This window comes from Gracilinanus agilis, chromosome 3, assembly GCF_016433145.1.
Source record: "Gracilinanus agilis isolate LMUSP501 chromosome 3, AgileGrace, whole genome shotgun sequence".
Lineage (NCBI taxonomy): Eukaryota > Metazoa > Chordata > Mammalia > Didelphimorphia > Didelphidae > Gracilinanus > Gracilinanus agilis.
Window position 1 is genome coordinate 449,917,429 of NC_058132.1, and position 13,711 is coordinate 449,931,139.

General features: G+C 38.9%; 1 protein-coding gene across 1 annotated transcript in view; it reads left to right on the forward strand.

The window, feature by feature from the left end:
• Positions 1-12,075, forward strand: part of CRYBG3 (crystallin beta-gamma domain containing 3) — a 146,319-nt gene extending 134,244 nt beyond the window's left edge. Inside the window, exons 18-22 of the mRNA XM_044669258.1 lie at positions 1,294-1,433; positions 4,351-4,474; positions 8,174-8,332; positions 9,796-9,955; positions 11,490-12,075. Of these exons, the coding sequence (XP_044525193.1) occupies positions 1,294-1,433; positions 4,351-4,474; positions 8,174-8,332; positions 9,796-9,955; positions 11,490-11,578 (672 nt within the window). The 3' untranslated portion in view covers positions 11,579-12,075. The remainder of the gene's footprint in view (positions 1-1,293; positions 1,434-4,350; positions 4,475-8,173; positions 8,333-9,795; positions 9,956-11,489) is intronic.
• The last annotated feature ends 1,636 nt before the right edge of the window (positions 12,076-13,711 follow it).

Genomic DNA, 13,711 nt, shown 5'->3' on the forward strand with positions numbered 1-13,711 from the left:
TAGGAGCATGAACTAGGACAGTGATGTCATGGGTGCCATAGACGGCGCACAGAGCACACTCTGTGGGCTTGTGGCCGCACCTCTCCCCCAGAGTTCTTTACTAGAAAGGCAGAGGGACCTGGGTGGAGCTGCTTCCCTCCCCCTCTCCACCACACCTCCCTGCCCCTCTGCCCAGCAGCCCTATGGGAGCACAAGGGATAAGGTGGGCGGCTCACAGGCAGCAGAGCTGGAGAGGAGCAGAGCACTCAGAATACTCCCCTCGCCCTCTCTACACTCCATTCCTCACTTCACCTGCCCCTCTACCCAGCAGCCCAAAGGGAGCACTTCCTGCCTCCCTGTGTGGAGTAAGGGGTGGGGGCAAGGTAGACTTAACACTGGATGGGAGTGGGGCCCAGCACTCCATCTCTAAAAGTTTCACCTTCACTAAGCTAGGATGTTTAATCTCCCTGTGACAAAGTGTAGAGGCAGAATCAACCAGATTCACCATTAAGTGAAGGGATTCACTGAGGGTCATATAACTAGAGACTGCTTCTTCCTCACCCACTGTACTAGAAATTTTATCATTCTAGCTCTATTATGCTAATATGTAAATATCATTAAAGTCAAACTTGTTAGTAAAAAAGAAAAAATAAGCTTGTCATCTTTTCCTTTTCCATTTTAATTCACAGAAATTTTATTTTCCCAGTTACATGTAATATATGCTCAACATATGTTTTCCAAAATTATGAGATCCAAGCTATCTTCCCTCTCCCCACTCGGCAATGATAAGCAATTTGATTTGGGTCATACATGTATAATCACTTCCATATTGGGCATTATTGTAAAAGCACACTTAAACAAAACCCAAACCCCAAAATAAAACCGTAAATACAGTGATATGAGAGATAGTATGTGAAGCCCATGTTTTTTAGTGTTATTCTCTGACAAACCTAGGCTTAGAACCTAAAAAAAATGGGTTTGTTTACTTGAAAATAGATATAGAGGTAGCTAAATGGTACAGTGGATATAGTGCTGGATTGGCAGTCAGGAAAACTAATTAAAATCTGGCCTCATAGACACTTCAAAATTGTGTGACCCTGGGCAAGTCACTTAACTTTGGTTGCCTTAGGTTTCCTTATCTGTAAAATGAGCTAGAGAAAGAAATTGCAAACCACTCCAGTATCTTTGCCAAGAAAATCCCAAGTGGAGTCAGCAGGAGTTGGACACAACTGAACAACAAATTATATGTAAGCTATGCTGAATTGTGACTGTCATACTCATATGCATAACAGCATATCTACCTTGTGTTACTAGGTTTTTGAAGAGCCCTTCATCAGTCTTTTTGCTTTGGAACACTGTGAAGGAAGAGAACTCTGTTTAGGAGATGCAATTAACTCAGTTCTAAACAAAGACTTCTACTTCTACACACAGTCAGTGTGGGTAAAAAGTGGACTGTAAGTATGATTGAACCTTAGGTTTAGTTATCCCCCTGGCTTAAGCATCAGATAATATTTCTGAATATTTTTAAAGCTATCAAGCATGGTTTTAGAACATCTAAAGATATTCTTCCTATATTGGAATTTCTCACAAATAGGGCAAAATTGGTAATGAGGACTTTTGTCTATGTAGAACTAGCATCATTCTCCAAGGTAAAGTTCTGAAGATGGTTGATTCCTGCTCCCACCTCCCCAAAAGAGATAATGCTGTTCATTCATAGCCAATAGAATAAGCATAATATATTGTCTAAATCTAGGAAATGGTTAACAGTTTGAGAGCAGATTTCCTCAGCCATCTTACTAGAGAAATACATAATTGGTCCTTGAACCAGAGGACATCACATAGCTCCCAGAAACAGGAGATAGTGGAGATGGACCTTTCTATTTTAATTTTTTCATTTTATGATTCTGCTTGAAATAATCATCTAAGATGGCTCAGCAGTGCTGTATAGTTCAAATATCGCCCAAAATAATCACTATAGGGTACATCTTCCCTCATAACCTTTAAGGAAGTTTTAATCTTCCATGTAGAAATACTGGACATTCCATTCAATTCAGCAAATAAATATTAAGTTTTGGGACTACAAAGCCCCAAACAGAACAATTCATATCTTCAAGAAACTGGCATTCTATTGAGGTTGGGGAGAAGAATGTTAACATTAACATATATTAAATAAAGCCATTTCTGGAGAGAAAAGACATTACCAATTGGAGGATTCAGGGAAGATTTCACATAGAATGCCCCAGACCAGCTATACCTGATTCTACAAAGTGTTTGACCATACTTCACAAGAATACTTGTGGAATGTGGAAGCACTGAAGATTTTTAAGGGAGAAATGTGATTGGCCAGTTGGAGGATGGGTTGGAGAGAGTAGACACTGGAAGCAGAGACAATTAAGAGGCTACTGCAGTAGTCATACAAGAGGAAGATAAAGGCTGAAATGTGATAGGAAATGTGGGACAGGCAAGACTCAGTGGATGAAAAAAAAAGATGTCATGTGTTAAAGCAGAGTGAAAGAGAGAGAAGGTAGCAATCATTTGAGACTATGAACCTATTAGGATGGTCTTGGTTTTTGTTCACAATTTTTAGGGGGAGTAAGAGTTCCACACAGAGACACATGGGAACTGGGAAGATCACCAAGGGCAAGTTCAGTGAGAAAAAAGAAGGCTGAAGTAGAACCTATAGATAGATATAGATAGTAGATAACCTCTGCTTAATGGGTGGGAGATGGCTAATATCCAAAAGGATCCCGATATGAGGGGAAAAGGGAAGAAGCAAGAAAGAAGATAAGGTCAGAGAAGGCAATGGAATAAAGAGACAAATAGGAGGAAAAGCACTTGACAGGTCAAAAACTGCAGAAAGGTTGAGCATAATGAAGACTATTGGATTTAGCAGGTAAGATAATTGGTTACACTGTAGAGAGAGCGAAAGCATTTATTTCAAGGGAATGAGAAGCAGGAGTTAAGGAAGTGGAAGCAACGAGTATAGACCAAGGGGTTCTTAACCTTTTTTTGGATCATGGGCCACTTTAGCAGTCTGGTTAAACTTCTAGATTTTTCAGAATTATGTATTTAAATGCTTATAATAAAATACATAAAATTAAAGAGGAAATTAATTATGTTGAAATAAGATCTAATTTTTTTTACCCATCCAGATTCCTTGATCTCCTGAATCTATCCATAAGGTCCTCCTCTCACATTAAGAACTTATTGTATAGACCACGCTTTCTAGGAAAAATGTAGTAGAAATCATAGAATCAAGTGAAGGTTTTTATCTTTTGTTTGTTTTTCAAGAATTGGGAGATCAGGTCTCTTTGTAAAGAAGTCAGACTTTATTAAGTATATATTAATATATGATAGGCACTCCTCTAAGTGCTGGGGATACAAGGAAAGACAAAAACAGTCCCTACCTTCAAGGAACATACACTTTAGTTGTGGTGAAATGTAAATAATTAGGTAATGGCAAACAATAGAGAGCAATGAAAAGCACTATAAATGAGCAAATCGGTCACTGATGTCTGTCTGAGGTAGGTGAGATTTGAGCTTACTTCCCGGACTCAATAGAATTTTCACTGGCTCTGTCCCAGTGGTCTGTCTCTTTCTTCATCTCTGCCTGATAGCTTTCATAGATGCATTTATCTATTTATTTATTTATGTTTGTTTATTTATTTATTTGTTCAAGTCCAAATTAAATTCCCACCTTCTACAGGAAGCCTTTTAGCTCTAGTGCTTCCCTCTATTGATTATTACCAGTTTACCCTGTATACAGATTGTTGTAGTTCTTTATTATTGACTCCTCTATTGTCTTGTTGTCTACTCCATCAGACTTGGCTCTCTGAAAGAAGGGATTGTCTTTTACCATTCTTTATATCCTCAGCCCTTTGAAAAGTGCCTGGCACACAGCTGGCACTTAATAAATAACTGTTTACTAACTTAAGGAGCCCAAGGAAGCCACTGTAATGTATGGGATATATAAGGGGAGAGTGAGAAGTGGAGGTGATACTGAAGTTGCAAAGTTGAGTGGCTAGGGCTGAAGGCAGTACTCTTGAAAGTAAAACAGACACCCAGAAAACAGGAGGGCTTGGGGGAGATAATGAGCTCAGTTCAGGACATGTTGAACTAGAGAGACCTACAGGACATTCAGTTTAAAGTATCCTGGTGATGAATTAAAGACTAGCTCAGGAGAGAGTCATAGTCTGCATATATAGATATAATCTGCATAAAGAATATGATTGGACCAATAGGAACTGATGAGATCACCAACCGAGAAAATACAAGACATACAAAAGGCCACAGAGGGATTGGTAAAGTATGATTATCACTAAATTACTATTTCAGCATATTCGAAATCTTCTCTTTAATTCTTTTATTCAGGTGGATTGCTTATGAAGGGTCTAATTTCCTGGGAAGACAAATTTTGCTAGAGCCTAGCGAGATTTCAAACTGGACAGCATTCAGTGGTTGGAAAACAATTGGTTCTCTCCGTCCAGTCAAACAGGTAATAAGAAAAATCTAAACCAGTTTCCCACCTAGTACTTCATATAATGGTGATAATAGTTTATAATGGTCTCTATTTTAAGGATAAGATTTTGCAGCTGTTCAAGTGAGTTACTGAGAGCCTGAATTACAGTTACCAGGCTGCAAAAAGGGGATAGATGCGGAAGTAGAATCAGTAAGACTCAGCAACTTGACATGAAGGATGGAGAGGAAAAGCAAGGTTTATTGTGTAATTTTGACCCTCATTGTCTGGAAGGATGGTTGCCCTTAAAAGACATAGTAGGGACAGTTAATGAGTTCTCTTTTCAACAAGTTGAGTTCGAGAGCCTTATCCAGTTGGAGATGTCCCGTAGGCAAAGGAGATGGTTTAGGAGAGAGCCTAGCAGTGGGTATGGATCTGGCAGTCACCTTCATAAAGGTGAGAGCTGTCTGAGAACACTGGGAGAGAAAAGGAGCCAGGACAAAACTCTGGGAATACACAAATGCAAATGAGTGGATGAGACAAGAATGATGATACATGGAAGGAAAGTGAGATGAAGCCAAATAGGTAGAGATTAAGGAGAGAGCAGCTTTAGAACTCAGGGAAGAAGGTGTGTCTAGGAGGAGGAGACAGTCTACAGGGTCAGATGTTATACATCAGTTGATCAAAAACTTAGGAGAGAGCATTTTTCTAGTAGTATGGCTATAAAAGGGAAGAGAGCTATAAGAAAATAAGCATTTAATGAACACCTACTATGTGCCAGTTATTGTGCTTATGTGATTTACAGTTACTTTATTTGATTCTCACATCAATCCTAGGAACTTAGTCCTCATTTTACAATTGAGGAAACTGAGGCTCAGGTTTAAGTGACTTGTCCAGGGTCATACAGTCAGCATCTGACATTGGATTGTTACTCAGGTCTTGTTAACTCCAGGCCTAGCATTCTCTCCACTGCTCTACCTAAGGCAATTTGGAGGCAATTTGCTGGAGAAGATGGGGTTAAGAAAAATCAAGAATTCAAGAAGAGATTGACATTTTCAAGAAGGGTCTGGCCTTTGCAAAGAGAAGTGGGGATAGAGTACACAGGTTAGGAGGAGAGGAATTGGCTATTCCCTATCCCTGGAATGCTCTCTTCACCTCTACCTCCTGGTTTCCTTCAAAATTCACCTCAATTGCATCTTTTCCAGGAGGCCTTCTCAGACTCCCCATTTATATAAGCCCCCCCCCTTCTAAGGTCATCTTTCATCTGCTATACAGAATCCATCTTTCCTCAAGAACAGGGACTTTTTATTCTTGCCATTCTTATTTACATTGCCGAGCACATGGTTAGGACTTAGTAAGTGCTTGCTGCCTAGCTGATGGAGGTTATCTCCAGCTATTTACCTCCTTCTTTATTCCCTCTTCCCCATTTTCAAGCTCTCCTTAACTCATCTCCTCATCTGTAAGAACATCTTCACAGCCTGCCATTCCCTCAAGCTACTCTTTCTCTTTCACAACCAATCATTGCCAAGTAGAAGGAGTGCTAGAATTGGAGTCTCAGGATTTTAACTTGCATTCCATCTCTACCATTCATTACTTGTATGGTTTCCCTGGACCTCAGTGTCTTCCATCTGTAAAATGAGGGGATCAAACTAGCTGACCCCTGGCTTCCCTTCCATTTCTAAATCTTGGATCTAGAAAGAGTTGCCTCTAATTTTCATTTCCTAAATCTTTTCAAATGATCAGATGATGGTTCTTTTCTGTATTCACATACTGCTTATTTCTAGGCCTTCTGTATTCACTTCCATGCTCCTTCCCTACCATCATCCCTGAGACACTACCACAATTCCTCAACTCACACTTCAAACTTCACCAATTTGTGAACTCCATCCAACTCTAAGATCTTAAACTTGGAAATTCTGCTTTTAGACTATAACCTTCTACATTTTCCACATCTTTCAGCCTGTCTTTTAACATAGGCTTATATGTATGGACTGGAAGGGACCTCAGAGGCCATCTCACACAACCATGTCATTTTATAGATGAGGAAATTGAGGCCCAAGGAACAAGTATCTTGGCCAAGGTCACAGAGATAGCATCAGAGGTAGGATCAGAACTCAAGTATTCTGACTTTAGAGAATGCTTTTTCCATTGGACTGCTATTTAACATCTCATCTATCTGGAGAAAAACAAAAAACAAAACTCTCTCAAGCAGCTTACGTTGTAATAGGGGAAAACAACCTATAAACAGAGGGGGGAAATCCAATTTAATTAATAGGGAGAAAACACTTAGCAACTTAGATCTTGGTGGAGGGCGTGAATTGAGTCTTGAAGGAAGCTGTGGATACTAAGAAGGAAGATATGCATTCTAAAGATGAGGCTACCTGTCCATAGGTATTAGGATAGGGGCTGGCAAGTAGGCCAGTTTGGAATAAAGAATGTATAAATGGGACAATGGTGAAAAAATTAAACTAAAAATGCAAGTAGAGGGTGTAATTACCAGACTGAGGATTTATATCTTATTTTATCTGAAAGACAATAAGGAGACACTGAAATCTGATTTTTAGGACTATTGTTTTTGCAGTTGTGTGAAAGATAGATTAGTGGACAGGCTGGAAGTTCAGTTTGAAAACTATTTCAATAAATCAGGCCTAAGAGAGAGTCTCAGTGGCCATGTGAAGAGAAGAAGATGCTAGCAAGAGAAGTAGAGGTAAAATTGACAAGATTTAGTAACTGGTTGAGGTTGTAGGAAGCAAGGGATACATTAAGGAAGAAGCTGATGTCTTTGACAGAAGAGGGAAGTTTAGGGGAAAATGTCATGGGACATACTGAAATAGAGACATCTTTGTGAGAGCATCATGCTGGGAAATGTTCTATTAATAATGGGGGAAAGGAACTCATGAGAAAGATGAAGACTACATTTTATAGACTATAAAGCCATTTCTAGAGAAATTATTTAACTCATGGGAGTTGATGAGAGAGATCCTCAAGGAGAGGTCCCAACAGAGCCTTGAGGGGTGGGGGCACTCAAAGTGAATGGACAAAAAGAATAATGACCTAGAAAAGGAGATAAAGGAACAGAGAGTACAGAACCAAGAGAAAAGTGTTCACAGAAGGCACTGTTGAAAGGGAAAAGGAAGGTCAAAACACTCTATTCACAAGATTGATTTGATTCTTGAACTTTAACCTGGTCCCCATTCAGCTACCACCAGGTCTAAGAAAGTATCCAAAGTTTCAAGGTTTCACTACTTTATGTTCATTTAGTCATTATCCTTCCACCCATCTTACATGCTGCTTTGATGATTTTGAAGATCCAGCATGGGATATTAGCACTGCGAGGCCTATAGTACAAAACAAAGTTATTGCTGGCAGCTTGGGAGGGTTTCTTAAGTCAATATCAGTGACATAATGGAAAGCGCAAGTAATTCGGAAACAGAAGACCTAGAGCCAAATCCAGGCCAAATCTTTTATCCTCTTGGGGCCTCAGTTTCCTCACTGTAAAATGAAGTCCCCCTTCCAATTCAAAATTTCATTTTCCTCTGAAATTGTGCTCCCCACACCCCCCCAACAATATATGCAAATTACAAAAATAATCCATAAATGACATGCGTACAAATATATTCCTCCCTATAAGCAACTGCTTTAGTCTACAATTTGTTTGGGAAATTAGTTAAATCCTAAGGTTAAATACCTCCCCTCTTCCCCTACCCTAATTTAAATAAGTTCTTTCTTTTGTTTTAGCCTTCAGTATATATCAGAATAAAGAACAGAGCCCAAGGTGAATATCTAACAATCACTGGAAATCTAGCTGATATGAGGACAACATCATTATGTATTTCTCCCTATAATGGAAAAAATACCCAAGTGTGGCACTACTGTCGAGGACTCTTTAAATCCAAGGTAAATGGTTTTGAAAACTAATTGCTGATACTTTATATCCTTAATCCTATGCATTTTTTTTTAACCCTTGTACTTCGGTGCATTGTCTCATAGGTGGAAGATTGGTAAGGGTGGGCAATGGGGGTCAAGTGACTTGCCCAGGGTCACACAGCTGGGAAGTGGCTGAGGCCGGGTTTGAACCTAGGACCTCCTGTCTCTAGGCCTGACTCTCACTCCACTGAGCTACCCAGCTGCCCAATCCTATGCATTTTTAAGCCAAAATGTTATCTAAATTAATGTATATGTAATACCACAACAGAATGAGATCAAACGGAGTATGTGCACCCAGTGGTAAAAATATTCCTACTCTTGATAAAACAACTTTTGACATTCTAATAAGCATGCTTCTGCTGAAGGAAAAATGAAAGACATTATTGAGGAGGAGAATTTTGCTGCCAACCAATTCACTATACTTAAATTTACTTCTCTTGTATTTGAGATCTAAAGGCTTAAATGCAAATGACACTGCTACATGTAACTGAATCATTACATGGCATTACAAGCAGCATTTACAATAGTTATAATGTCTAAATATGTTATGACAGGCACTTTTCTATCTTAAAAGATGGTGGCTAGAGACCTTTGGACAAGTACAAGAGCCTTTGACTACAGTCTTCAGGGGCAAATGAAAAGTCCATTTTGAAAAAAAAATTCTAAGTAGGAAGTTCTGTTCAATGAGACTCTTCCCTTCCTTGTCTCATTCCCTTTCTGAAATGGAATTTTCTAAAAAATATGATTCACATCATAAAGAATGTTAAATTTGTAAAATATATCTAGGTAATTTTGTTAAAAAAATTTTCTTTTCTAGAAGTTCTTTCTCATCATGTTATAAACTGGAAAAAAAAAAAAAAAAAGCTTTCACTTTGACCCTTACAAGACCAGATCCTCAGTGATAGCAAACCTTTTAGAGATGGAGTGCTGTGCCCCCACCCCCCAGCATGCCATGCCCCTTCCCCCATTGAGTGTCAGGTGCACCCTGCCCCCATATAGGAGGGAGGAAGCACTCCCTTTGGGCTGCTGGGCTTGAGGGGTGGGTGAAGTGAGGAATGTTCCGAGAGTTCTGTTGTGCTCTACCTCTGCCGCCTGTGACTTGCCCACCTTACCCCCATGTGCTCCCATTGGCTGCTGGGCAGAGGGGCAGAGGATGTGAACACACATATCAGGCATGGGAGAGAGGGGGAGGGGAGCAGCTCTTCCAGAGTCCCTCTACCTTTCTTGTAATGAACTGGGGGGGGGGGGTTGAGGGGGTTGGGGAATGGCCACATACAGAGAGTGCTCTGCATGCCATCTTTGGCACTTGTGCCATAGGTTCACCATCATTGCTTTATACCAAGTGAAATAAAGCAAAAAGAGCCATTCTATATGGAATTCATCCTTTTTTATTCCATTTGCCGTCATAGTTTTATCTCTTTAAAATATTTTAGGCTAATGATACATGTCTTGATGTTATTGGTGGAAAAGAGACAGCTGGAGCTAAAGTAGCTGTATGGACTGAACATGGGAGGCTTAGGCAAAAGTGGAAGATGAACAAAAATGGAACTATCAGTTCTTACCTGAATGACCATCTTGTCCTTGACATTAAAGGTATGAATTTACTGGGTCTCAAATTCCATCTTGTAATTGCACATTAATTTAGATTCTTCTTTTTATCCAAACATTAAGCTAGATGAAAGCAATCCCACTATATATTTCTGAGCATGTTACTTCCACAAATATACATTTTTTTTTTATAATTTTTTTTTTTATTTTAAACCCTTAACTTCTGTGTATTAACTTATAGGTGGAAGAGTGGTAAGGGTAGGCAATGGGGGTCAAGTGACTTGCCCAGGGTCACACAGCTGGGAAGTGTCTGAGGCCAGATTTGAACCTAGGACCTCCCGTCTCTAGGCCTGGCTCTCAATCCACTGAGCTACCCAGCTGCCCCACAAATATACATTTTTAAAAGAATACATGGACACAAATTCAAGGTAAACTAGCTGGACAACAGGATAAAAGAAGAAAGAGAGGGTCACTTAGATGAGTAAATAGGTTTCATTCTCAGCAACTTTTTTACTACATGACCTATCACAATTACTATGCCCCATAAGCCATAGAATTAATTTTACTCTTGTGTTTTTAAAAAAAGAAAACATCCCTGTTTTTTCATACCAGCTTTTGTTCCTGCCTTATAATTCTTTTGACTACAGATCTTTGTAGTTACACTGTAAAGAACAGAAAGTGCTTTATAAAATATTCTGCTTCTGAGCTTCACTTTTCTCTTGAGGGGATTAGACTGGGTGACCTCTAAAACCCCTTCTAGTTCTTGTGAGCTCATTTAAGAGTCACAACAACCCTTTGATATAAGGACCTTTATTATTCTTATTTTGCTTTTGAGGGAACTGAGGCTGAGAGGTTTTAATATCCTACCCAGGGTTGCACATCTAGTTAAATGAGAAAGGTTTTGGATCAGTGTCTTTCCAAATTTTGCCACAGTGCTTATTTCCTTGATCATACCTGCTGCTTTAATTAAAGACCTGGGTTGAAATGTTACCCCTGATAGTATTTGCTAGGTGGCCATTTCTCAATGCCTTAGGCCAGTGATGGCGAACCTTTTAGAGACCAATTGCCCAAACTGCAACCCTCATGCCATGTGTGAACCACCTGGCCTTACCCCAGTCAGGGGAGGGAGGAATTGCTCCCATTGGACTGCTGAGCAGAGGGGTGGGTGATGAGAGAAATGTCTGCAAGTGTGAGGAGAGAGGGGGAGGGGAGCAGCCCCCTCCGGCATGCTCTAGCATGTGTGCCATAGGCTTGCCAACATGGCCTTAGGCTATTCTCTAGGACAGTGATTTTCCAAACCCAGGAATGCCCGTATGATGAAATCATAGATCCACATTCCTTTCCCTTCATGATCTCCCTGTTCTCCCTTTTGCCATCCCAAATAGCCATAGACATCATTAAGAGTGTCTGACATTCAAGCATAGTATTCTCATGGGAAATGTACTCTCTTAAAACTTGATTTGGATTCTGGATTAATTTGAATGAATGTTTTATGAACTTTTATCTGTTTCAGAGCATTTTGTAAGCTACAGTTACATCCTGAGTTTTAACAAAAGGTACTCATTTTTCCCTATTTTAGGAGGAAGTTACTGTGATAAGACCCATATAATTATAAACCAGCCTCTGGAGGGGGAACTTACACAGAAATGGGACATTGAAATATTGTGAATAAAATCACCATCATCACTAAGAGGAGCTAAGGAAGGTGGAACTGTTTGCCTCATTGTCTTAAGCATGTGAAAAAGGAAGCTACTGAAGTCACAGGCCACTGGAAAATAAGCAGATAATGAACTTGTTTTCATGTTTCTTTCATCTGTTTATGGACATAGACTCCTAAACTATTGCCTAAACCAGGAGAGGCCAGGTGGAGTTAAAACATTTTTGCCAGTTTCTACATAAGCCTATAGAAAATGCTTTTCTGTCACTAAGGTGACAGATTACTTGGATTCCTGTGAATATGCTCTCTTCTTTTTCAGCCCACCTTTCCTGTTTTGTGATGATGTTTCTTGATGGGAATTCTGGTTGGGAGCATAGTGAATACTATGCAGCATTCTATACCATTTTTCCCCAGAAAGCTATCTGACACAAATGAGCAAGTTGAAAAGTCAGCTTTGGCTAGCCAGGCTCAAATTTACATTGTTGCTATAAAGGCTAGTGTTTTCAAAGAGTTGTCATTCCACTTATGCTATTAATAACTACCACAGGGTGACTACACTAAAGACTAAATAGTAGATGATTGTGTGTGTGTGTGTGTGTATTTATATATCATGGGGAATTATATGAGTCAAGTTATAGTCAGAATCAGAGTGGTGAGTAAGAACTGAGTAGCTTTCAGAGGTTATCTGAAAAGCAGTTAAGCCCACCTTCTAAAGCATTCCCTTTTTTGATACCTGAAGCACTATGTTACACAAAGCAACTAGCTCACTGGCAGTGACAAAAAGAAGACCCTCAATTCTTCCAGGATTAAAAGCACAACTCTGTAACATGTTATTTCCTGTTGCTCAACAGCATGATGCTATTCCTTTTAAAGGATGGATTCCTTCTATTTTTGAAAAAGCACAGATGACAAGAACGAAGCCCTTTGGATAAAAAAGACAATGCATTTTAAGTACTATGGGAAAAAAGGCAGTATGGATCTAACTAGTAACCAATCCCAGATGCATTGAATTTAGGCAGTCTTCTTCCTTTACACTTGCCAAAAAAGTATTTGAGAGCTCCTTTACAATAGTGTAAGACAAGCCAAATAATTACTTTGTTTACTTGAAATGGTATAAAGTTTCAATGTTAGTTTGAAATTAAAGCCTAGTTGTGTTTTAGGCCTGGACCATAACAATTCCCCACCCTCCCCCAAAATACAGGTTATGCAGATTTCTTTAAATGATAACCCCCATTCTTCTATAAAACATTTTTAAAAAAAGAAACTAAACAGGCAGCAAAATCAGGTAGGAAATAATCATCTTTGATATTATTTCAGGTAATCTTTTCCACCTTTTCATTATTCTAGTGAATGATTAAGGTATTTTTCCCACCTGAATTTAGAGAATTTATTCTGAGTTAGATTTAAAAATGCATTGAAACACCCCAAATTTCAACACCTTCTCTATTTTTATACTCGGAGAGATTCAGATGAAAATCCAGAGATATTTTTAAAGTATCAGCCTCCTTGCACTTTAGATATAAATTAACTGTAAATAAGTTAAATTCAGACCTAATCTGCTGTTCCGAATTTTTTATAGTAACTTGATCTTTCAATGTAAATATTTCCGATTTACTACTTTTTTTGGTATTTAGAACTTAAAAGAGACAGGAATTACCTCCCCCCCCCTTTTGTCGTCTTGGCTCCTTCAAGAAGCATTTGTAAAAATTCCAGTGGACCCATTGATGTGAATGCATCTCGTTGCTGTGCCAGTGTTATTTAATAGAACTTTATGTAACAGGAATAACTGGAGGCTTTAGAATTTTTAATGGAAGCCTTCCTTGTGTACATATACAAGAAACCTGTATATTTTTAATGTAAAAACTAGACTTAAAAAAAAACCTTCTTAAATTGTTTTAAGGAATTTCTTTTTGAAGCAAAAAAATGGGTGGTCTTTAAAAAGTTATTATATCCAAAGAACAAGGCCAGGTACCACATTTAAATTGAAAAAAAAAAATCAGAGTTGTGCTTTTTTTACAACACTGGATTAAATAAAATAAACTTGTCATACACAGATGTGGTTTCTTCACTTTTTAAATGCCCCTTTCTGAAAATAAAAGTGGCCAAATTACTTAGTACATATTCATACAAATATTGTGTTAGGG